General features: G+C 36.1%; 1 protein-coding gene across 3 annotated transcripts in view; it reads right to left on the bottom strand.

The window, feature by feature from the left end:
• The window catches only part of EPC1 (enhancer of polycomb 1), a 94,253-nt gene that overhangs the window by 28,913 nt on the left and 37,856 nt on the right, over positions 1 to 27,484 (bottom strand). For all 3 annotated transcript variants that reach the window (XM_028120869.2, XM_028120867.2, XM_028120868.2), the window contains exon 2: positions 1,480 to 1,639. In XM_028120869.2, the coding sequence (XP_027976670.1) occupies positions 1,480 to 1,579 (100 nt within the window). In that variant the 5' untranslated portion in view covers positions 1,580 to 1,639. The remainder of the gene's footprint in view (positions 1 to 1,479; positions 1,640 to 27,484) is intronic.

Below are 27,484 nucleotides of genomic sequence, written 5' to 3'. Positions count from 1 at the left end.
GTATTTTGTGGGTTCTGGTCATCAATGAGCAGTCTATTTGTAAAACAGGCATTCCAAATTTTTTTTCTGTTATGATAATGTAAATTGATTAATATAATTTTATCTTACTTAATCCTGCTTTAACCTAAAAGCATGCATTTGTAAGATAATGTAACCTGTGGCTGTGGAAAACAGTTACATATATGGATCTGATGATGATCTGTAACTTTCAAATTGCCATGATTTTTCAGAGAACTAATTTTTATGTTCTAGTATTGGTCAAATTTGTTTAAGATGTCTGTGTCTATGTCTTATATGTAATTAAACATGTGAGTCGGCAAGAAAGCACATGCCACTTATTTATTTCACTTCAAAGTAACCTTTAGGAAATTGGAAAGAAATATTCTTCTTTCTAAAGGAAATCAATAAATTAAGGTGCACGTTAGAATTAAAGAGAAAAAAACATTAAGTTAAAAATAGCAAATGCCAATACAGGCACTATCTTTAGTCCTGGATTTTCGTATTTAACAAACAGTAAAATAAATGTTTAGAATCCATGACAGAAACTTGATCATATGGAGGAAAGGTTAAATTGAGAAAAGTAGTTAATTAGTTTTAAATAATTTCTAAAAACAACACAGATTTATATGGTCCTGAAAAAAGTTTAGACAGGTCACCAGAAAACCCTCTTTAGAAAGGTCAACAACACAATAATGAAAGCTGTACCAATTTTACCTTAGTAAACTTTCAACTACGTTTGAAAGTTGTCAACTACTTGGGGATTGAGTGAATGAAATGTATTCTCTTAAGTTTATAAGCTCTCAGCTATTCACCGTCAAATGTGATAGCCATCAAAGGATCATTGCTAATGAAGAACTCATCACTACCAAGTGAAACAAGTTACCACCTAGAACACTAAAAGTTAGTAGGATCACAGACCAGAGGTTGGCAAACTATTGGTCCATGGGCCAATACTGGGTTGCCATCTGTTTTGTTCAATAAAGTTTTATTGAAACATAGCCATGCTCATTTGTTTACATATTGTCAACTGCTAATTTTGCTGTTAACAACAGTATAGCTGAAGAATTGTGACAGACTGAATGACCCAAAAAAGCTAAGATATACACTATCTGACCCTTTTTAGAAAAAGTTTGCTGATTCCCAACTTTTACTAAGATGTTCTTTAAGGCTATTCCTATCACTATTTCTGAATAGTAAGAAAACCACTTCTACATCTCAGGTGTATTCTTTATCCTATTTGTCTAAAGTAGTATAAGATCACATGTTGAGATGAAACTAAAAACTGAGGATGAAAATGCCATCTTTTTTGTCAGGCAGAAATTTCAATTTTAAAAGTTGAAAATGGGCTCTAAGAACTCTCTAGCTGATGCTAGTCAATGAAATGGGTACCGAAAATGGCCTTGAACAGGTAAAACTGTGTCAAGAGTTAAGCAGAAAATAGCTACAGAAAATATAATAATTAAAAGAGTAATTACTTACGCTGTATGTGAATGAGCTGCTTTGGCATCTTAAATTCCCCAGGATATATAGACTCATAGTAAGCAATATTACTTTCTGCTTCTGGGACTGGTATGACCATATTATCCCTCTTCTCGCCATACACCTGCTGTGCTGAAATAGCCCGCTGAAGATGGTGTTCCTATAAACAGGAAGAAATAGGTAAGTTTATGTATTTAAAAAATAGCAAGCAGAACATGTAGCCTTATTAAGATGTTTTTGTTCATTTGTTTTAAAACTGGATTTTATTTTTTATTTTTTTTAAAGATTTTATTTACTTGACAGAGAGAGAGCGAGAGAGGGAACACAAGCAGGGGGAGTGGGGGAGGGAGAAGCACGCCAAGCAGGGAGCCCAATGTGGGGTTCGATCCCAGGACCCTGGGACCATGACCTGAGCGAAAGGCAGATGCTTGACTGAGCCACCCAGGTGTCCCAAAACTGGAAGGATTTTAGTAGCCTTGAAAGGATGCTAACAATACAATTACTGGTAAGCACATTTTAAGTAGAAACAAGGTTTTGTTAGATACACTGTATATTTCCTCAATTTAAGAAATGTACTACACCAAAATTGAGTTAAATTATACAAAAAATTCCAAAAAATTGACTAAGCTGTTACTTTAAGTTTGCATTTTACAGATGAGATTCAAAGAAAAAGGGCTAAAACATTTACATTTGTATGAAGAAAGCAGGCTATGGATAAAAAAAAATTATTCTAACCTTTTCATAGAATGCTTCATAAATCTGGAAAGCACTTTCATACAAATCAACTAATATGATCTTTTCAAAGAAGGGCAGAGTATCCTCTCCATTTTTATTTGATGAAAACTGACACATTCAAATCCAGTCTTTTGTCTCGATAACCCCTTAAGAATTTCCAGAGCCCAGTATAGGGGTTGAAAACCCATACTGGGTTGAAAGCCCAGCATAGGCTTCAGAGTCTGTGACTCCTTGGAAAGACACTTTAGTCTTCTAAATCTGTTTCCTAAAGTATGAGAAAAATAATCTACTTTATAGGGTTGGTTGGAGATTTAAGTAAGATAAATGTGCAAAAACTGTTTAGTATAATGCCTGGCATAAAACAGGTACTTGAAATAAGCTTTGGTTTAGTCACCACACAGGAAGATTTTACCAGTTTGTGATACCACCAGCTGCCATAAAAATATCTGTTCTCACTCAGCCCTACCATCCCTGAATTTTGGTAAAAATTTCATTAAATTTAAACTGGCTTTTAAAAATATATAAAATTCAAGTTCAAGGATGAAAAATATTCCAATGGTATGAAAACAGAAAATTCCAGTCCTCATAAGTACTCTGTTTTAATTAAAACAAATATATATATATTCATATAGGATTTAAAAGTCAGAATTCTACTGTGCAACATCTAGAGCTTTATTCCTAGGGCTTTGGTTCACTAGATATATCCTGGAGATCTTTCTATACTGACACTTCTACTACCATTTTTGCAGCAGCTGCATTGTATTCCACTGTATGGATGTACCATAATTTATTTAACCAGACACTAATTTATAGGAAAAAATCCCCTGCAGACAACCTAAATGCCTATTCTTCTCCCTGAATGCTACAAAAATCACACCTGTACTATTATATACAAAACATCTTTGTGGATTTGTGAAAGCATCTGTAAGACAACTACAAAAAAGTCCTCAAAGGGCATATGAGGTTCCAACAACATACACCATCATTCCTTGTAATATCTTTTTTTTTTAAAGATTTATTTATTTGAGAGAGAGAAAGCATTGGCACACAAGTGGGAAGGAGAGGGAGAGAGAATCTCAAGCATACTCTGTGCTGAGCGTGGACCCCACACTGGGCTCTATCTCACGACCCTGAGATCAAACCTGAGCCAAAACTGAGAGTTGGATGCGTAACCGACTGCACCACCCAGGCGCCCCTCCTTGTAATATCTTAATGACTCTTTTTAAATTTTAAAATCATCCATCTTGTCATTTTAGGTTAATTTTATTATAATGACGATTTTTTTTCTTAAATGCTGCTGTTTGCTCATTTTCAAAAGAGCTACTTTTCTTCTTTGATGTTTAAATAGATTATTTCCTTTTTAATATTAAGGAAATTGGCCCCATGTAATAAATTTTCCTAATATTTTCCTGAAGTCTGACTTCTCATTTTGTTTAGAGTATTTTTTTCATGCAAGAAAGTTCTATTAGTCACATTTATTAATCTTTTCCTTTATGATTTTGTCACGCTTAATAACAGGTATAAACTGTATACTCACAAACTAAGGTGTAAACACTTTCTTTTTTTTTTTTAAAGATTTTATCTATTTATTCGTGAGAGACAAGAGAGAGAGAGGCAGAGGCAGAGGGAGAAGCAGGCTCCCCGCGGAGCAGGGAGCCCCATGCGGGACTCGATCCCCAGAACCCTGGGATCATGACCTGAGCTGAAGGCAGATGCTTAACCGACTGAGCCACCCAGGCGTCCCACTTTCTTTTTTTATAACTCAATTTGAGCTTTGATTCGGGCTCCCTATTGGCTAAATGTACCCTCTTATACTTTGATATAGTTTGTTGTTCTATCTACTGGCCCTTATCTATTGACACAGGGTGCCTCCGTAAACTCTGGCTGGGAAGTCAGTCACACCTTTTCTATTCTCAGATTCCTTCAAATGTCAAGAAAAATTTTCTTTGACCTATGCCCCACATACATATCAAACTCAAGGAGGAAGTGGGGAAGCAAGGCACATGTATTCTTAATTTGCATTCTGTTCCTAATTTAGAACAATTAATCTATCATACTTTCTTGTGTAGGTGAACATGTGAGAAATATGGTTTATCTTTTTTTTTGGTAAGGAGAGATAATTTAATGATTAAAAATGTACCTGTATCATAGAATAAATTTCCCTTGCACTTGGGAGTATTCCTATGCTTTTTCCTACTCTATCCAAACTGTCTCTTATGCCAGTATTTAACTTATTTTAAAGTGTAGCCTCATACGACATTTTATTATCCAGTAAGGCAATTCCTCCTTCATAATTCTTTTTCAGAATATTCCTGGCTATCTCATTTATTTTTCTAGATGAAGCATAAAGAAAATTACTTTCTAGGTGTGGAGCGGGACCTCTAAAGCATTTTGATTTTTACAGGCAATACAGAATGCTGATTAAGAACATGGACTTTGGTGATCAAGAGGGCTCTGGATTTGAATGTTGGTGCGATGTTTTAGTAGCTCTAGGGCTTTAGGACTTGAGATATTTATCCCAAATGTTTTATTATCTGTAAACGTACATTGTTACCTACCATATGGAATTGTGGTTAAGATAAAATACCTGAGACCTACTAACTATCCAATAATGGTAGCAAATATATATCTTTCATTATTATAAAAGCTAGAGTCTTCCATATGCTTAATAGTTACCATTTATATTCTCTCTAGTATGAATGGTGTTCTGTAGAAAGATTTTTCCTTATGGTTTTATCCATTTTCCATAACTGTGAACTCAACTTTTTGTTTATCAATATCAGAGTGACTACTTACTGCTTTAAAAAAAATCTTATTTGTAGTTTTTTGTTTTATAAAATATTTCACACAATTTTCTCCTATCTTTAACAGTCAAGAAAACGATTTCCCCTTAATACATGGTGTCATGATGTGTACGACATACTTTCAAATGGTTCAAAAATATATTTTATTATAGAATAAGAAAAAATACAGCAAAGCATTAACAATTTTGGAGTCTAGTTTGAGTATATAGTTGTTTAGCTTTTCTCTAAGTTTGAAAATTCTTATAATAAAAAGTTAAAGAATAGGGTACTAAGGATCCTAAATGTGTATAATACACGGCATTTATGGTTAAGTTCTTCTAAGTCTTAAAAAAGGATTCTTCAACAACTGGGGTATAACTGTAACTTTATATCTTCCTATTTACGCTCTCGCCATGTATGTCTGAGGACTCTAAGACAGGAAGGGGACCAAACAGAGGCCACGATGGCTAAAGCATGGTGCGTGAGAGGGGAGAGGAACAGACGCTATCTGCTCAGGGGATTAGCACCAAACAATGCAGAGTATTGGTCATGTTAAGGATCTGACCTTTTACTAAAAGCAAGAGTTAGCTGAGAGGTTTTAAAAGATCACCCTAGTTGCTATACAGACAAGAGACCATATTCTATAAAATGGAGTATGTGTAGCTTTTAAACGGTTCAGAATAATATTTAATGATATGGAAAAAAACCCCATCAATTTATGAAGTAAAAAAGACAACTCGGAAAACTGGATGTTCAGAATATTTGTATTAATTACTCTTTTTTAAAAGAAAGACACGATTGAACATAAGCACATTCAGAAAAAAGAGTTAGAGCAGATGAGCATATATACAAAACAATCCTTCTCTTTATACTCCTTTATTCCTTGTCCTATTTTTTCATAGCTCTTATCATCCTCTGACATGTCCTATGTTTGTTCACGGCTGTCACCCTTTCCTCCTCGCCCCTCACCTCAATCTAAGCATCATGAAGGCAGAGATTTTTGCCTGTTTCGTTCATTGCTAAATAGCCACCCTAAAACAGTGCTGGGCACAGAGCACAGTGCTTAAATATTTGCTGAATAAATGACATATGTATGTATCTATGCATTCATGCACAGACATATACATAAAGTATCAAAGTATATACACCAAAAAGTTAAGAGATATCTCCAGGTGGTACAATTTTGAAATGTTCTTTTGTAATTTTATTTCCCGTATTTCTTAAAATGTACTTGTGACACTTTTTGACAAAAAAAAAAAAAGGAGTACATTTCATGAAATGATTTTCTAACACATCAATAATTTCTAAAAGACATAATTTATTTGGTTCAGCAAACTTTCCCATTTAAGTTAGTTCAAGAGTAAAATAACACTTGTAGCTTTCCAGGTAAAGAAAGTATTTTTAAAACCCAAAACTATATACATCTATTTCTAGGAACTAGAATGTTAAATTACGTAAGAGTAACACTAAATTCTAAGTGAAAATGAGATTCTTGCTTTGAGTAGAAAGATGGAGAATGGTGAAGCCAAGTAACAAATGAAATAAACTAGAATGAGTTCTGAATTCAATTCAATAATTATTGAATGCCTGGACTAAATACCTAAGATAATCCAATTTTAAATTACAATTATATAAAAAGTTAGAAGTTCCTTGAAGATAGTATCTGTCACTGAAATTTTTGAATAAATCTACATGCAACATTGAATAGGCCAGCTGTGTTCAAATAACTTCAAATAGTCCAATAAAGAGTTTGACAGTTAAAAAAAGACAGAATGCTGGATTCTAAACTTAATTTTTTTTTTTTAACTTTAGGACTTCTAAGAGCTTTTAACATGCTAATGTAAGTTGTGGCTGTTCCAGAGCAGGGATGCAGTCATTCGAGCCTATGACCACAGAATCATTTTTTCAGAAAGTATCTATTAATAGCTCACAGAGAACTTTTGTAATACAGTTTGGGAAATGTTGGTATAGAACAAAAACTAGAGATATGGAGCAGAATATCTAGGATTAAGTTTATTCATTCATTAATTTAGTCCTTATTTATTGAGTGCCAACCATGTACCTGGCACTGGGAACACAACGTTGTAAATAAAATACACATAGTTCCTAACACTGCAGAGGGAGTTAGTATCGGTTCTCCCCACTCTAGTAGGGAGAACCGATACTAACAAAACAGTCCAAAAAATAAACTGTACAGTGTGATAAGCGCTCTGAAGAAAAAGATACAGTGTGCTATGGTAAAAGAAAAGAACATCAAGGACAATATCATTTTCACTAGTGCAAAGGGACATTTAAGCTAACATCGGCAGCAATGGGAGTTAAAAGATTGTTTTAAGAAAAGGGGATAACTGTGTTTGAAGACCACTTACGTATTTGACACAGTGGGTAGGTAAAATATCTTTATATTATAGAATATTTATATTAAGCACAATTGCAAGAATTAATCACCAAAACACCAAGAAAAATTCCAATTTTTCATAAAATAACAGAGGCATAAATTCTCGTTTGGTTTTACAGGGAACAAAGTAAATAAAATTAAATAATCTAAAGAATTCTTTAATATTTGATCTTACATAACATGGAATTAGATGAGCTACAACTTAAGATTAAGCAAGTAACTTAAAAAAGCTTCTTGCACTGTAATTATGTTTTCCATATGCACCAATATGGACAATAAAAAAGAGGATCAGAAAAGACTGAACAACGATCTTTAAAGTTCAGAGGCACACTGTCAAGTCTTTGTGAACCTTGCTATCATGGCACTGGGCTCCAAAAGTATTCACTCTTGTTACTTCAGCCTGCCTAGTACACTGAAAGGGCATGGGTCTTACAGCCAGAGACCTGATCAAGAATCCTAGCATCCTTCATCAGGCAACAGCAAATCACTCTGCTAGCTATTTGTATTATTTTTTGTTTTTTTCCCCTTACCCATCTTTCCCTCTCTTCTCTCCACCAGTAAATGTTTTTTCTTTTACTCTCCTCTTTGTTATTTTTGTTTACCCCTAGAAAAATATTGCCCTTCCAGGTGGCTTTTTATGGTCTTTGTTAAGTGCATTGGTAGTTAATGTGAAAGGATTAACTGGCTCTGAACAGGGCATGTCACTTGCATTTGAGAAATCAGAAAACACCATTTTTAATGATTAAGTGAGAATGACATTAGCTATGTGTAGATAAAACCTATCTGAAGAGACATTACTGCAAATGTGTCTTAAACATCTGCTCTGCGCCTCTGCTCACATGGATGGATACATCTGCTGACATTACCATTCACCATACCCCCACTCCACCATGGAAAATTCCCACTTGTTCTTCAAAGTCTGGTTTAAAATTATCTTTCCTCTCTCTCTGAGACCTTAGCAGAAATGCTCCCCAATTTGTGCTTCTACAGTACTACAGTCTCTACTTAGAAATTGTAATTATTTGTTATATACTGACCTCCAAAATGTAGACACTGTGTTTAATTAACCTTTGTATTTTTTCCTTTTAAAGATGTATTCTCTTGTATTATTTGGGGACTCTGATTTTTTTTTAAGGATGAGGACTAAATGCAATTATCCTGGTAAACTGCTCAGCATCTAGTACAATATTTTTCAATACTTTATAAAATATCATTAAAGAAAAATGGTATCAGTCTAAATAAAATGCATAAAAAATAAAAATATTTCTATTTACTTTATAATATCCAATACATACTAGCAAACCAAAAAGAGCTATTCAAAGTTATATTGTACAAATTCCTAAACAAAGATTAAATTATATTCACTTATTCATTAAGGTTTTATTTAAGCAAATAATGACCTTAACACTTAGACATAATAATTAAGACCACATTTAGACCTTTTGGGTTATGGAATTAAAAACAGGTTATTATATGCAACAATGTATAAAATTCCTTGTGGGGAAGTAAGTGATTACTAATTTGTAAAAAGTCACTTAAGAAATTTAACCTCCGGATTATTTATGTAGAGCTAGACTCCATTGCTACCTGAAAAGCACTGAGCTGAATTACTTTCTCTCCTATTTTCTAATGACTAAAACATCAATGCCTATTCAGGAACATGGCTCCAGCAAGGACTCCGTAGTTTTTCTACATCCAAACACCCGAATTCTTGATTGGCTTATTATAATAATTTTGACTGGTTTCCCTGCGTCCATTTTTGGCCATTCTTCTACAGAATAGCCAATCTGTTAATATTCAAGTCAAATCATGCCATTATTCCATTTAAAATATTCCATTATTTCTTACCTCATTCAGAATAAAAGCCAAAGTTCTTAAAACTGTTTACGAGGTCCAGCATGATTTGCATTCCCCTCTCCTTGTTACCTTTCTAGCATCGTGTACGATTCTCTTCACTCACTCTGCTCTTGCATACTAGATTCCTTGCTTTGTTTTCAAACTTAAATAGCATGCTCCCTCACCTTCTTCAAGTATTTGTTCAAAAGTCATCTTTGCTAACAGATCATTCCTTGCCAGCTCTCCTACTGTACACCCCCCAGAATGGCTAAACTCGAGGCTCATAACATCAAATGGTGGTGAGGATGTGGAATAACCAGAACTCTTATACACTGTTAGTGATAAAAAGGTACGGCAGATCTCATAAAACCAAACATACACAGTCCACAGGGCCCAGCAATCCCACTCGCAGGTATTTACCCAAGCCCACAACAAGACGTGAATAAGACCATTCATATGATTTTATTCCTAACAGTCCCAAAGTGGAAACAACCTAGATGTCCATCAACAGGACAGATGAACAAACTAGGGCAGAGTTAATACAGTGGAGTATTATTCTACAACAAAAAGGAACTACTAATACATGCAGCGATATGAGTAAGTCCCAAAAACTTTGAGGTGGGTAAAAACAGATTTACACAAGAGAGTCCACATTCTTTGCGTCCATTTATGTGAAGTTTTAAAACAGGCAAAAATAATCTATGGTGAAAAAAATCAAAACAGTACTTGTTTCTGGGGAGTGGCAGCAAGGATTGATTGGAAAGGGGAATGAAGAGATTTTCAGTGATGACGGTGATAATGCTCCATATCTAGATGAGGGTTGGGTTATGAAAGTATATGAACTGTCAAAATTCAGCTAATATAAGCTAATTATTTGTGAATTTCTGTGCATGTAAATTTTACCTCAAAAGAAAAAAAAAGTAAATACTGAACCATAATTAATGACATCTATGCTGAAGTATTTAGGAAAACATGTACTATCTGCAGTTTCCTTTGATATGCACCAAAAAAAAAAAAAAATGGAGAGATGATGGATGTGTGATAAAGCAAGTGGAGTAAAATGTTAATAGGAGAATCTAGCTAGTGGGTATATAGGCGGTCACTGCAAATTCTTGAAACTTCACTGTATGTTTGAAAATTTTCGTAACAAAATGTTGCAAAAAATATGGAATCACTCCCCTCTCTTAACTCCAGAACACTTTATCTGCCCCCTGCTTTGTTTTCCTCTATAGCACTTACCTCCTTATAGACTACTCAATTTACTTACTGTTTTATTTGTTGTCTTGTCTCCTCTACTTAAAAGATAAGATCCATGAAGGTAGGAATTTGTTTTTTGCTTAGCTTTACCTCAGGTCTAGAACTGTGCCTAACACACACAAATATCCAATAAATATTTACTGAATAAACGAGTGAGTTATTTAAGGTCCACAAATACTGGCTTGGAACAGAATTCATAAAAAACTAAGATTAAATTTCATAAAAGCAAAGAAAAAATTAAGACTTGAACACATTCTGCTTTTGTATTTAAAATACTCAAGGTGAATAGTTAAAATAGTTGAAGATATGGACTATTTGGGAAGGAAAAGAACGATTCAATACTTATTATTTTCTACAAGGAATAAATGGTAAAAGATCCTAAGACTATTACCACCCTCTACCCGTTCTCCCACTTAAAGCTCAGTATCTTGAAATTACTTTTATTTCTAGAGTATGAAACAGTAAAAGATTGCTAAGGTACAGGTAAAAAAGTCCAGTCCTGGTACTTCTCTGTAGTGTGAAATAGTTGTCAATTTAGTACTTTTCTTACAAAATATTCAGGACATAAAGTTACTAAGTAGCATGGTGGTCAAAGGTAGCCCTAGGCAAAATTAAATTCAATTTTGATGCTTGTCTTCTCATGTCCTTTATTTGTAGCCCTTACATCCCTTTAGACTTGGGCTGTGTCCTGCATTTACCAAGAGCCTATGTGCCCAATGTTATAACTGGCATGTGAAGGGGAAGGGACTAAAATTAGTTTCTTTCTATTCTCACAGGTGACAATCTAAGTGGAATGTTTCCCTAACAAATTTAAAGAGGCCCGAGAAGCTCTTTTTTTTTGGTTATAATCTTTCTGCAGATGATTTCTAAACCTCCAACATATCCTGGAGAGCTAGTCATTTGCCATTATTTAATGCCTTTTAACTTATGCAGTCAAATAAAATACAAATGGTGTTTCTCATTTTGGGGGGTTAATACCCTAAATCAACAGCTTGAATAATCTAATTTAAGTGTGTCTAAAACTAAACATGTTTATATAATCTAATACAAACAAAAGCTATGCCAAGACTTAGTCCTTAGCCCTTGAACATACTCACTCTTGCAATTTCATCCACTTTCATAGCTTTAACTGCCATTTGTATGCTGATGACATGATTCAAAATCCTATTTTCTAGCCCAGATTTCTGCTAAACTCCAGGCATATGTATAAAGACCTCTTACTACATGTTCTACAGATAGACTTCACATAACATGAACATCCCCATGTGCTGACTCTCCAAATCTGTTCTTCCTCCAGTATTACCTGTTGCAGTGAATTAATCGCACCATCATATATCCAGTCAGTCACCCAAGCCAGAAGCCTTGACTTTTCCACCTCTCTCTTGCTTCTGACTTCCCCATTTCCAAACAAGGCCATCAAAACCTATAGATTTTTCATTCATTTTAGGTCTAGAAATTATTCAGTGCTTTTTTTTTTTTTTTTTAATCCCACTGTCTTCAGTTCAGGCAGGAACTAGCCTCCTTACTTCTGGTATCACACTGTTCTCCAATTACCTTCTATAGCGCAGCTGCCAGGGTCTCTCTAAAAGTTGGATCCCATCGCTCTCATATTTAATCCTTGGCTCTCTACTGCCTTCATGATGAAATTCAAACTTCTTGGCATAGCAAACAAGGTCCTTCATGATCTAGCTCTAGCTAATTCTTTTGGTCCAACACCTTACCACTTTCTACTCTGAATTTCACACTCTAGCCACAGGAGACATCTAATAGACCTTTCTAGTAATACCTACATGTGATGTTCCCTTTCTTTAAGTCCATCTAAATCTCTCTCTATTGTTTATAATTCTACTAGGATATCTACCCCTTTCAAAAACTCTCTTACAACTATTACATAACACTATCACAGTGGTAGAACAGAATACAGGTACAGGTGATTTTTTAAATGTCTATAAAAGTTCATATAATTAGCTGGATTCAAACCCGGCTGTGACTCTAGAATGAACTCTTTTTTAAGATTTTATTTGAAAGAGAGAGAGAGAGAAAAGAGACAGGGCATGAGTGGGGGGAGGGGCAGAGGGCGAGGGACAAACAGACTGGATACCAGGACCAGAGATCATGACCTGAGCCGAAGGCAGACGCTTGCTTCAACCAGGTGCTCCTAGTATGAACTCTAAACGACTTCACTATATTAATTCTCAAAAGGATGTAGAATCCCCATATATTGCCTATTAGTTACAAGGGAAAACTAGTAACTATACAGTGGAGAAATCGGCCCACACCTTGACTGGGTTATCAAAACTAACATTACCAATCAGGGGCAGAAAAATTATGTGCCTCAGGATGTGATACTATGAGACTACAACATCCTTTATGTAAAATTCTACCTGGGAGTGCAAAACCTGAATCTAACTGAGAAAACATCAAACTCAAAATGGGGTCCTCTATTAAAAAAAAGTATCAGGGGCACCTGGGTGGCTCAGTTGGTTAAGCGACTGCCTTCGGCTCAGGTCATGATCCTGGAGTCCCTGGATCAAGTCCCGCATCGGGCTCCCTGCTCGGCGAGGAGTCTGCTTCTCCCTCTGACCCTCCCCCCATCTCATGTGCTTTCTTTCTCTCTCATTCTCTAATAAATAAAATCTTTAAAAAAAAATATCAAAGGGACCATAATCTTCCAAACTGTCTGCGTCATAAAAGATTAAACATCCGCTGAAATATTTAGGAATAAAGGGCCATAATGTAGGCAACTTACTCTTAAATGGTTTGGAAAAATACGTGTGTGTGTGTGTACATGTGTTTGTGTATAATAGGAGTGTGTAAAGAAAACAATAAAGCAAACTGGGCAAAATGTTAACAATAGATATGCATGGCTGTACTGTTCTTTTTCTTGCAAACTTTTTGCAAGCTTGAAATTATTTCCAAGTAGTTTCTTTTTTTGTTAAACAGTAAAAAGAAAAAAAAAAAAGACTCCCTGAAAGCAAGAGGGAGAGATGGAAGTACTTCTTCTAGAAGTACTGCCAAGTAACTGCACAATCTCTGATCTCTGTAAGTCAGTGAAAGTTTTCTGGCTCTGAATTTCCTTACCTAAACTAGATATTATCACAATACTGTCTTCTGAATAGTTGTAGAGATACCAAGTGTTACGTGAAGATTTCTGTGATTTTAGGAAATGCATAGACAGGGATAAGCAATGTCGAATAGTTTCTTTACAGAATAATCCTCATAGATTTTACACATACTAAAATGCACCAGACTGGGGCGCCTGGGTGGCTCAGATGGTTAAATGTCTGCCTTCGGCTCAGGTCATGATCCCAGGGTCCTGGGATCGAGTCCCGCATCGGGCTCCCTTCTCCTTGGGAGCCTGCTTCTCCCTCTGCTTCTCTCCCTCTGTCTCTCATGAATAAATAAATAAAATCTTTAAAAAAAAAATGCACCAGATTTTCCAAATCAGTAATACAGAAGTCAACATGCCCTAACTATTCATTGACCACCGTTAGTGTGATTCATCTAATGTTTGGTGGGACCCAGCCTTTAATTTTCAGGACTAAAAACTATGATAAGCATTAAAGTTATAATGTAAAACCATGGCTATAAAAATCATTCTCTTTTACAATAATAGAGTCTATCAATTTTGGGAAACATAACCTTATGACTCCACTGTTCAGTTCATACTGAGGTGTTTTTCATAAGTTTATTTTTAAAAACGGGGGGCTGTTTTTAGACTACAAAATCTGACAACAGAACTCCCTTTTATGGACAGTAATACAGATTAGTGGTTGGCAAACTACAGCCTGGCGGGGGGCAAATCCAGCTCCCCATCTGCTTTTGTAAACAGTTTTCGTAGAACATAGCCACACTCAATTCATTTACATATTGTCCATGCTGCTTATGCCCTACAATAGCAGAGCTGAGTAGTTGTGACAGACTGTAAGGCCTGCAAAGCCTAAAATATTTACTATCTGACTCTTATGCAAAGTTTGGAGAATCCTGATATGGATACAGTTATTTACGCTGTTTACTTTTGAAGATTCAGCAGTTGGGTTGTGGTAAGGTGGGTCACTGACAGACATGAAAGCATGCTCTACTATTTACATGGTGAAAATGACAGAGAGAAGAGGGAAGTAAGTTTATTATGTAAAATTGTATTATGTTCAGACCCTATATTAGATACATCATCTCCATTCATAAGATGTATTATTATACCTATTTTACAGGGAAAGTGAAGCTCAGTAAGATTAAGTCACTTTCCCGAAGTGGTAGAAGTAGGATTTGGATTGAGATCCGACTCCAGAACCCTATGGTCTTTCTACTATGGCTTAATTCCTCCTTCTTGTCTTCTTTTGCCTTCCCCATGTATGGCTGAGCTCTGGTTGGTACTCAGGGGAGAACTCAATACTAAGAGAGAAGCAGAAAGGACTTTAAACAGCTGAAGACATGAACAACAGCATCATGGCTACAAGGATCAGTGGAAAGTTACAACCAGGTAAGTTGAGGAAGTAACAGCGATTTCCTAACTTCTCTTACAGGATTCTCTTTGGAGTGCTTTACTAAGTCATTGCTCAAAAAGCTTAACTCTGGTAATACCCAGGCACTGTGTATATGAAAATTGGAGCTGCGGAAGATTAAGTCCTAGGAGAACCAAGACCATGTACCTATGTTTCCTGTGTAACTAACTACTTTTAATCGTCTATAATGCCTACATATATAGAGGTCTACAGTAAAGAGTAAAGTTATGTTTCACTTTATTAAGTATTGTTTTATCTTGCTGAATTAGACAGAAGAAATACATTAAAATTTGTACTTCTTCCTCTGGACTTCCAAGACTTCGCTTATACCTTTGGCACCACATTTACCAAATGTAAAAACAAAATAGTCTTCTTTTTACAGAACTAAATAGTAATAGGCATTTCCCTCTATGAAGAGAATCAGCTTTGAATTAAAAGCAAATTAAGAAGGAATTCATTTTGGCTTTAAAGTACTTTATTTAGGTACAATTATATAATCTACCACAAAATAAGTCAAAAGGATACTAAATGATTTACCACCCAAGAGAGATAAGGAGCTACATAATAACAGATTGAAACAGTCTCAAGTTAGACTAAATTTGATCATTCCCTGTTCTTTCATCAAAAGTAACAGATTTATCTACTGTATTTTCCTGCCAGTCAATGTAGCAATCAAGACTTAGCTGTTACACTCTTCTTATTAATATTTTGTTTTACCCAACAAAAATATAAACTTTCAGGGTTTGTACGAATGCTAAGATTTGTGCATGTTTAAGGTAACTGTGGAAAACATTAGAACGTGGCTAATATAGGAAGAAATCATAGTTCATAATACACTAAAACTAATCACATAAAATTTTCTTCCTTAACTAACACCAAGTCCCTTGATTTCACCAAAACCACAAAACTCCCAGTGTAATTTCTGAAGGTGTGGTCTTCTGTAGCGGCTAAAAAATAAAAGGAGCTCTGATAGTCTCAAAACTTTCTTGTTTAATTATATGTCTGTATCCTTCACTTACTCAAACTTACTCCCCCTTTATTTAAACTGACACATTGTTAGATGAAAATAAATATTTTATAATCTCAAGTTACTCTAATTCATTTAATGCTATTTTGTGCCACAGATTATCTCCTTGTAAGTTATAAAACATATTGTATGGAAATAAGATTTCTGATTTTTATTTTTATTAGAATACTCTTTATCAAATAGGAAGAGATATACAAGGTATACTACCTAAAAGCACACACTCTGATGTCAGAAACCCGTACTGGAATTCCAATTCTGCCACTTCATTGTGACTTAACTTCTCTAAACCTAAATTTTCTTATTAGTAAAATGAGGTAACTGCTATTATAAAGGTAAATGAGATAAGAAATGCAGGTAACCTCTTAGCATACACCTAGCACATACTTTTATTAGTTTTTCATAATATAAATAATGATACCAACTTAACCTTTTTTCCTTATTAGTAAAGGGCAGAAAATGCTACCTAATTTATAAAGGTTGCATTGAGGAGTGAGATTACCTCTATAAAGTGGTGGTGTATTATTATTGTAACAGCAATTTCAATTTTGGTCTATATTACTAACAGAAATTGCTTTACTGTAGCTTTATTTGGATCAGTAAGTTATTAAGTCCAAACTTACCTTGTTTTCTTAAATGATATACTTTCTCCTACTAATCCTATAAATGAAAATACTTTTACTTTATTTTAGTAGGCTCCAAGCCCAGCAAGGAGCCCAATGCCAGGCTTTGAACTCACAACCCTGAGATTGAAACCTGAGCTGAGATCAAGAGTCTGATCCTTAACCAACTGAGCCACCTCCGTGCCCCAAACGGGGACATTTTAAATCTCAATTTTTATTGGCAAACTGTCACTGTTAAAACAATCCTAACCTCTAAAGACAGTAAAATCTCACTCACTCAGATCAAGAGTCTGATCCTTAACCAACTGAGCCACCTCCGTGCCCCAAACGGGGACATTTTAAATCTCAATTTTTATTGGCAAACTGTCACTGTTAAAACAATCCTAACCTCTAAAGACAGTAAAATCTCACTCACTTTAAAGCCAAAAATAAATGACAAATTCAGGCACCATACTATAGTGACCACACTCACTTTTTTAGCTTTTGCAGAAGAATGAGGTCCTCTATACACTTTAAAGTACAAAAGGAAAAAAGAAACATGCACTGCAGTCATAAGGAAGCCCTGTCTTCCCAGCTTTCCTGATCAAGTTAAATTAATGGCAGTAATTCATTTCAAAGATTACTTTTACCATACACTTTACCCCACAATGGATATGAGATAACTCACTGGAACATTTTTAAACTAATTTAATGCTACCTCAAATAAATCTGGTTTCCTCTTTCCCATGGAAATGAGAGAAAAATGCAGAACTTTTATTTGGGGAGGAAGGGCAAAAGGTTGCAAAACTTGAATAAACATACCTATAGCAGTTTTAGATTTAATCCTAACACATTTAAATTATTATCTCTATTTAGTTGGTATTTATGGCCATAAGAGAAGGAAAATTCTATTCTTTCTTGCAAAGGTCTTTAGGTTCATAGAAACATTACACAAATTCTATTTCATAGCAGAAAGAGATGAAATAACTAAATAAAGCTTCCAGATAATATTTAAGACAAGTTTCCTACAAAAGTATTAAGTAAATCATGCTAAAAAGTTTGTATCATCTTAGGAGCTGCATTAAATTTGGTCAGAATGAAAGGCTGATTCTACTACACCTAAACAAGAGTAAGCAATATACTTCCATGATCTCATTTTAAAGAAGTAAACTGTGGCAGACACTGTCTGTCATCTTTTTTTAACCCCATAAAGGCAAATCAATTTTCCAGTAATAAATGGTAGCAGAGGGCTTGTATTAGACACCTGACTTAATTAGGAATTTATGTTTTTTTCAATCTGATGATGATGACCAAAATAAACATCTTAGGTAAGTGAGATATTTATATTATAATCTGACCAAACCATGGTCAGAATGCAAAAGTTACTATTTAAATGGAGTGAAGGATAGGTTAAAAATCTTAAGTTCAGAAGAGATAAAATATGGCTTACTGAAGGTATACTTTACAGAAAAAAAAAAAAGCTTTATTTATTTTACAGAGAGCGAACAAGCAGGGGGAGGGGCAGAGGGAGAGAGAGAGAATCTCTAAAAAGACTCCCTGCTGAGCCTAGAGCCTGACCCGGGGCTTGACCCCAGAACCCTGGGATCATAACCTGAGCTGAAATCAAGTCAGCCGCTTAACCGCTTTAACCGACTGAGCCACCCAGGGGCCCCTGACGTTGTACTTTTTATCTGTCTTCACAAATGTCCTCAAATATCCCCCTTTCTTCATCTTCTTCTCCCAATACAAAAAGATAAATACTGAAAGTGTAATAGATAGCCTTTAGTTCTGCTCATCAAATTATTCCTGGCTGCCTTCCAGACACACAATAATACTGCGTTTTCTGGCTCTCCTGTGGCTGGTGGGGCTAGGTGACTAATCCTGGTCAACGAGTTGTGATTCAAAGCAACTTATTATTTCTAGGCCAGGGTATTTAATTGCTGGTGAAAATTTGAAATTTCCTTCCACCTGCCACCATTCTTGAGTTGTTGACTGCTACAATCTGCCTGGTTCCCCAGCTGATCCATGAAAAAATGTTGTTAAACAAGAAACAAACTTTTAAACTTGTTTGTTATCACATCATAACCTAGTCGATCCTGAATGACATAAACTGGTTCCAGAAGTGGGATACTGTTATAACACAAAGGCTAAAATATAGGCCAGTAGTTTGGGGGCCAAGCAGCAAAGAAACTTCTCAGAGTATGGAAGGCTGGTAATCCGTATTAGGCAGTACAAAATACTTGGTAAAAGTCAGTTATGATAGCTTGAAAAGCAAATAATGTACTTAATAAACCTGCAGCTCTAGAAGAGGTTTAAAAAAACCCTGAACATTAAAATGGTGTGTTGGTTGTTCTGTGTTTGGTATTATAAGAAACACATTTTTAGGGTGCCTGGGTGGCTCAGTTGGTTAAGCGACTGCCTTCAGCTCAGGTCATGATCCTGGAGTCCCGGGATCGAGTCCCACATCGGGCTCCCTGCTCAGCAGGGAGTCTGCTTCTCCCTCTGACCTTTCTCTCTCTCTCATTCTCTCTCTCAAATAAATAAATAAAATCTTTAAAAAAAAAAGATTTTTAAGAGACACATTTTTAAAACTGATTAGTTGGTAAGCAGGAATGAAAAGGAAGAGTCCAAAAATTTAGGGACTTGTTGCCTTTGAAGAATTCTTCTCAACCCCAGCCATAAGTGTAAAAATCAAGAAGGCCTTTGGCTAACAAAGGAAGAGTAATCAACCTTGAGGGTAAGGTTGAAATCAGAGTAGGGCCATGATACTTAAAATAAAACATGTGAATGGATTAGAGTCTCAAAAGCAGAGACACAATTTAAAACTGTGTTAGTGCTTTCAGTTGAACAAAATGCTCACAGGAGAAGGAGAGAAGACACTAAGAGTGTAGCTTTCCAGCAAAAGTTAATAGGTTTATGCTACTAGCAATTAGGAGACTGACATCTGATAAAGAACTATGAATATAGGCTACCGGCATACGGAGCTAAATGGAAACACATTAGAAGCCTACAAAGTTGTGCTGCTGACAATCAAAAATCAAAAGCCCAGATTAAAATCTGATTTAAAAATAACTTGCATTAGCTCCCCAAAGGCCAATACCTAGCTCAGATGAAGCTAAGGAAAATGATGGAGAATGAAAGAATGTCAAGAACCACAAAACAATGGACTGGGGAGACCCTCCGGGAGAGAAAATTTAGTACCTAAACAAAAATATTCCCCATATCCAGGGGAAGGGGACCCTTATAAAGTCAGCCTGGTGGGATTTTTGGTTACTATGGATTAGGGAGTGCTGTATTTCCCTCAATCTTCCATTATCCAAATGGGAGTGTCTACTGTGGTTATCATAGCCCTGTTATTCCAACGTATACAGCGGTATCGGGGTAGCAGGTGGTGGTACAGACAGTATTTTCATTTACAGATCTCCAGATCAAGAGGAAACACAGCCAAACGAATGAGAATTATGTGTAGAGAGAATTATGTGTATCACCTGGAAATTCTAATACTTCAAGCTTGATGCTGTTTACCTGGGACTTTGGGGATGGGTTCACTGGGGAGGAGATGAGTGTATTTTGCAGTAAAGACAGTGATTCCAATCTTTGGTTGACCAGAAGGGCAGATCTGTCGTTAGTGCTGTTTGCCAAATATTTTTTTTTCTTTGCCTTCTGGACATATGATAGGATTGTACCTCCTGGTCCCTTCATAGTTAGGTGCAACCATGTGGCTCATTCTGGCCAACGAGCTGTAAACCTAGGTCACATGTAATTACTGGCCAGAGTATTTGAAAAACTGATACAAGGTAAGAGATCTTTCAGAGTTCTTTCCTCTTTTACAGTGTCCAGCAAAGTTCAGGATAGAGGCTGCTCTGTCAGTTGAATCCTGGAGTGGGGTCATGTAGAACAGAACCTCCAAATCAACCCAATGGACAATGAAATCAGAAATCAATCTTTGGGGGCACCTGGGTGGCTCAGTTGGTTAAGTGTCTGACCTGGGCTCAGGTCATGATCTCAGGGTCCTGGGATTAAGCCCCATTATGGGTTCTGCGCTCAGTGGTGAGTCTGCTTGCCCCTCTTCCTGTGCCCCTCCCCCCACTTGTGCACTCGTGCTCTTTCTCAAATAAATCAATAAAATCTTTGTTCTGATGATGAAGGGGAAACCATTAGCATCACTGAATATCTGAGTCAGAGCAAGCTTAGAGATCAACTAGTTCCAGTTCCTTCTACAAATGATAAAAGTAAGGTCTAAGTAGTTTTATGACTTGTCTAGTCACATAGTAACCATATGGTAGAATGGAAACATCATTACCCTCATGTAATTCTAAATTACAATGGGATTTATGCTGCTAATCTCTAAACACCAACTCTGGGATAGACTGAATTAGAAACACATGAATAAATTAACAATAGGCCAATCCAGCCTTTCATTCAACAAATATTGAAGGCATTAAGCTCCAATGCTAAAAGTACTTGGAGCTAAGAGTCATATGGTAAAGATTAATCAAATAATCACATAAATGAAATGGAAGTTTATAACAGTAATTGCTAAAAAAGATATGTTATGGGAGCATGTAACAGACCTAAATCTAAATGGGTAGATAACTAAGGACGTGACCTGGAGCTGTGATCTGAGGGATCTGTGGGAGATTACTATACCAACCTGTAGAGAAATAATTCATCAGTACATGGCAAAAAAATGAGAAATTATCCTGTGGATGGTGGGACCTGGAAGGCTTTGGAGGAACTAAAAGGAGGTAGGGGCCAGATTACATAAGGCCTAACATATAAGCCACTCTAAGAGCGAGCAATGGGAGCTCTTTACAGGTTTTCAGCAGGAAGTGACACAACGAGATTTCAGTTTGCAAAGGACCATTGGTTTTGTTAATATTGGGGAAGGCAGTAATTGCAGTCTTGGGAAGACTTGTTAGGAAGGTACTCAAATCTAGCAAGAGATGACAGTACTTTGAATTAGGGAAGTAGCAATGGAGACGATAACATATGAACAACTTAAGAATTTTATTCAGGGTATTTTATGCTCTTGCTAGCCTATCTGAACTTTAAACCCGATTCTCTAACTTCTCCACTGTAATTCATAGTGAATCTGAATGCATTAAACTGAGTGAAAAGACAGCATAACACCAAGATGTTATGGGTAGCATAACATATTTATATCATAAGGATGCCTCTCTAACGGGCCCCAGCAATATGTTTAGAAGATGCACATACACTAGGAATGAGTGGTCATCTTGTTTCACGCCACTTCATATAGTCAACATTAGATTATATTCCATTATTTCCCAAATGATAAGGCAGGCTATTTAGTGAAAATTTTCTAGATCTAAATCTCAAAAATTACAGATGCTTTATATTCAAACTTAAGATTTATTCCAGGAAGGATTTAAGGTAGTTGGGCAGAAATAAAGGAACATTATGGTTATTTAATTGGTTTCTTCCTAGTGATACAAAGCATTAGGAATCCTTCCTAATACTTCTAGATATGAACAAGAACCGAGGTTCAACTGAGAAATTCTATATGAAACAACCCAACCCTAAAAATATAAAGACCAGGGTAGAATGTTAATCCTACCAAACATTTCTTTACTCTGTCCCATCTTCAAAAAAAAAAGCCAAGAAAATGTTTCATCACTGCAAAAGTTAGGAGGAATTTCTTAAACTGTATTCTACAAAATCACAACACAAAAGTTCTAACAAAAAAACCCCACAATTCAATAGATGTTTTTAGTGCACAGAAAAACTCAAGACAAAAGAACATATTTTTGTGGAGTTGATTCTATGATATCTACCAATATACCAAAAAAAAAGACTGCTCTTATTTTATTGGAACTGCATTGCAAAGGAAAAATTCACCAAGGGCAAAAATTCATACAGAATTCTCATATATAGTTCAAGATGTCACTACAGTACAGAAAAAGGAAACTTCAAAGAAGGTAATAAAGTGGTATTTGCAACCAAAACCTTGGTTACAAAAGACTTTCAGATCAGAGAAAAGGCATTTCAATGTAAACACTAAATTAGAGTAAAATGATTGATTTTGATCTTACATGATTTTACTTATATTTACTTCAAATAGGGGAAAAATAACTTTTCAGGAAATTAATGTTAGAAGTTGGTTTCCACAGTTTTATTAGATTCTGAGTGATAAACTACCCAAAGTAAAAATAGATATTTCTGATCTTTACAACAAGGAGTTAAAAAGACTGCCTCATAGTTTATTTACCATATGAATTATAAGCCCCTTGAAGGAAAAGGCATGTCTATAGAGCCCATATTTATCATTATACTTTGTAAGTTTACAAATAGTTGATAAATCAACACAATATAAAGTAAATACTTTTAGCACAGTGTTTCACAAAACCTATTTTTGGAAAGGTCATGACATTTGCTCTGGCTTAAACTTTTGGTGTAATTATTAGAATGTCTCACGTCCTTCCTAATCTTATAAAAATACACAAAAATTATAGCTTAAACCCTACTTCATTGGCCTCACACCAAAAGCTCAAAGACAGTTAAAAGAGGTATCTGATTACCATTTTAGAACACAAAAAAATTGTGAAATACCTAGATTTTCTCAGAACACTTACACATTAAGAAACATTTGTGCCAGAACAATATTAAGTGTTTAAGATACAACTATGTTTCTGCTTTCAAAGGGCTTTCAGTATAAGAAATAATCAAAGGAGTGAATTTATTTTCTACAAGTTCAGGTTTTATATGACAGGGCTTGGGAAGGTATGTCAAGAAAGGCTTCATCAAAGCTGATAGCAAATAAGAGTTTGTTGAGTGAACCCATGGAAAGAAAAGAGGGACAGTGTAAGCAAAGGCAGAACTGAACAACTAAGAGAATATTAAGTACAGTAAGTATTTCAGTTGGTTGAGCACAGTGTTTCTGGTAGCCTACAGCAGAGATGACGGTGGATCATTTCCAAGATTAGGTTATACAAGACTGCAGCTTGTCTTAGGCACTCTCCTGACATGAGCACACTCATAGAAATATTGCATCATTTGCTCTGGGGAAGGCAGATGTCAAGACTGTGAGGACAAACAGGTAGTAAATGGAGAGGCCCATGTGATGAGGAACAGAAGACTGCAGCCAACATAAGTGAGCCCGGAAGCCGACTTTCCAGTTGAGATGACTGCAACTCTGAACAGCTTTCTGCAGATACCGAGCCACAATCACCTAAAAAAGCTACTCCTAGATTCCTGATCCTGAGAAAAGGTAGGTCAGATTATTTGTTTTAAGCTGCTAGGGTTTGGATAAGTATTTATGCAGCCTACATACACCTACGTCGGTACTGAGTCCTCACTGTATAACAAAAACCTAAAATGTTGCAATGGCTTTGGAACTAGACCATGGCCTCTGAAGATAGTATTAGTGAAGAAACTGTTAATAAAAGCTTCATGGTGCTTCTTAAGGCTACAGATGAGGGCAGAAAAGTGAGGCAGATGTTAGAGGAAGGGGCAGAAAATTTACTAACACTATTATCTTTAGTTATGTGAAAAGTAGAAAATTTACCTAATAAACTGGGTGATTTAGCTAAGGAGATTTTAAACTGAGAGCTGAAAGTGTTAACTTGTTTTTCTGCTTTATACAGTAAAAAAATGACAAAAAATACACTAAATGAAGAACTGTTAAAGAAGAGACAGGACTTGATGGTTTTGAAAATGTGCAGCTTCTCCAGGATGCAAACACTGAAATTTAGGACTCTGAGCCAAGATCAAATCCAGGGCACTAACAGGAAAACATGGTCTAAAACTAAATGGAGGGAGTGACTATAAAATCTTTTGTTAAAACCTCAGAAAGATCAAAGACTGTTCCAGATAAAAGGCCTGGTAAAGAGAACTCAGATTCTCTCAAACAATAATGCTTTTTTAGGGTGTGGTCTCTCAGCAGCAGCTCAGGGTAGTAAAAGGCTTCTCTTAGATATGTATGGCTGTGGTGTTCAACTAATTAAGTAGACCTCAATAAAATACATAGAAGACCCACAAAGTTTTTAAAAGAATTACATATTCTGAAACACAGCCAGCTTGAACAAGCGACGAGAGACAATACAAAATGTAACAAGGTCTTCAGAGTCCCAAACTGTTGACAGAAAGCCAGGTAAGAAAACTCCGTAATAAACACATTCTACCTTTCATGAAAAAACAAAGGATGAGAAGAGAGCAAAGCCAAATGCCCAAGGAGCAAAGCTGAGAGTCTTACGTGAATTATCCTCAGGAACTGACATCCAACCGAGAAACCACCACAATTTGTGTGACAGGATTTCAAAAACGCTTTGGACTGGGACCCTCTGGTGTCTACCATCCCCTACCTTTTGCCTCCTGCTTTGAATGGGGAATGCTTTATAGGATTATCCTAAGCCTTACGCAGTATAGTATACTGGGTATGTGAGGGAGGGGGTAGATATTTCTCTTTAGCTTAACAGGTTGAGAGAAATTTGAGAAGCTGTACCTAAGGTACTACATCTGAGCAGCATCAATGTATCTGAAACCAATTTGTATGAGATTCTGTGATATGAGCTGGATACTATAATGGGATGAGACTTGTGGGGGCTTTGAAAGAGAGAGTATTCTGCATGTGGCTGTGGTAGCCAGCCTCCAATGATCCCCATCCTCCAGCACTCACAGCCTTGTGAGGTCCCTCCTACATTTACCAGACTTTGGTTTGTATGACCAATAAGTAGCGTATGACAGAAGTGACCATACATAACTTCCAAATTTAAATCATAAGAGACCACTGTTTCTGTCTCTCATGCTCTCTCATTTGTGCTTTTTTTCTTTTGGGTCCTGCCTTTGGGGTAAGCCTGGTGCTATACTGTGATGACAATGAAACAGTAACGGAGAAGTTCATGAACAGAGGCCTCCGGTCAGTGATGAATTGAGGCTCGCTAACAACTATGTGATGGCGCTTGGAAGTGAAATTCTCGAGTCAGTCAAGCCTTTAGAAGACTGCAGTCCTCCCCAAGAGCTTTACTGGGACCTTATGACTCTAGGCCAGGATGGTTCAGAGAAGCTGCTCCTAGATGCCTAGCCCTCAGAAACTGTGTGAGATAGTGTTTGCTGTTGTTTAAAGATTTTATTTATTTATTTATTTGACACAGAGAGAGAGAGAGACAGCAAGAGAGGGAACACAAGCAGGGGAAGTGGGAGAGGGAGAAGCAGGCTTCCCGCTGAGCAGGGAGCCTGATGCGGGGCTCAATCCCAGTTCCCTGGGATCATGACTGGAGCCGAAGGCAGACGGTTAACGACTGAGCCACCCAGGTGCCCCAAGTGTTTGTTGTTTTAAGCTGCTAAGTTTAGGGGTGATTTATTATGCAGCAATAATTAATACAGAATTTAAGCAGGGGAAAAGGAAAGGACTGGAAATAGAGGTCAAGATCATCAGGGCCCAGAAAACCCCATTAAGGAGTTTTTGCATTTTATTCTATCAGAAAAAGGAACAATTTATGGATTTTAGATATCAAAGCAACAACCAAATTCAAATTTTAAAAAGATCACCCTGACAACTGTGAGAGGGGGTTATAATTTGAAAACCAGAGCAGGGAGACCAATTAAGAAGCAATTATAGGGACGCCTGGGTGGCTCAGTCGTTAAGCATCTGCCTTCGGTTCAGGTCATGATCCCAGGGTCCTGGGATTGAGCCCCGCATCGGGCTCCCTGTTCAGCGGGAAGTCTGCTTCTCCCTCTCCCACTCCCCCTGCTTGTGTTCCCTCTCTGTGTCTCTCTCTGTCAAACAAATAAAATCTTAAAAAAAAAAAAGAAGCAATTATGAATCTTTCAAAATAAGAGGGCATCCTAAACCTTTTAACAGGAATTCTAAGATTCAAATGTGTAGATTTGTGTGAAGGACAGCCTTAAAAACTAAAAATCACTGAAGCATACAGAACCTGTTAAAAAGTGCAGAAAACTTTTTTTTTCACCTGATGAATTCTTCAAAACACATTTTATACATTTTAGCATCCACTAGGAAACCAATCACGTGTTTAAGTTGAGAAGACAATCCATTTAGTTGACATACTTGTCTGCTAAAGGTCATGTTCTTTGATACCCTGCTTAGTATTTCACATTCTATCATCAACACAACTCTAGGGGTATCAAAATCGGTACTCACTCACTGTCAAAAACACTCCGTAACAAAAATCATTTGTTATAATGGAAATTTGTTGAAATTTTAAAAAACAATCTAAAAACACATTTCTATCCTTCAAGGACTAAAAGTGAAACTAAAATAGTAAGTTAAAAAGATCTGAGCACTTATTATATGTAAGCCACCATGCTATACTTTACATAGGATCTCAATTAGACTAGACTTGGGGTTAATTGCACAACCAGAACTTTAACTAAAACCTAATTCCATAGCTCATGTTTTGAGCCCAGTTGAGTAGATATTTTCAACCTTATCAACCAGACCCAATGCTCCTTCTTTTCAAATTCTTTCACTATTCTACTTTACGCATTTTTAAAATATTCAATCCAAGAAGGTAACTGCAAAACAAAGGAGAAATAAAAGGAAAGTAATTTATAGTAAAATATGTACTAAAACATGTAAATGCTTGGGTTATGTAACCTAGGAAGACAAAATGAAGCCATCACAGATGCTACATGTCTACAAAGAATCACTGTGAATATAACGCTTAAAAAAGAATAGACTTTATGCTTTAGGTCTGTTGACTCAAATCCCACAAATGATGTTGATGAAATTATTTCCAAAATGGTAACAACCCCTACGAAGTTCTAAATGAAATACAGTATAACATTTCCCTACTTTATATATATATTACTTTACATACTAATAGCAACTAGCAATGTTAGTATAGGTAAAAACTGTACAAAAAAACCCTTTACATGTAAAATGG

The sequence above is a fragment of the Eumetopias jubatus genome, unplaced genomic scaffold, assembly GCF_037043125.1.
Source record: "Eumetopias jubatus isolate StellerSeaLion01/CBP00866 unplaced genomic scaffold, mEumJub1_p1.0 scaffold_8, whole genome shotgun sequence".
In the NCBI taxonomy this organism is placed as follows: domain Eukaryota; kingdom Metazoa; phylum Chordata; class Mammalia; order Carnivora; family Otariidae; genus Eumetopias; species Eumetopias jubatus.
Note: the sequence above shows the minus strand (reverse complement) of the source record. Positions and strands in the feature narration are given on the sequence as shown.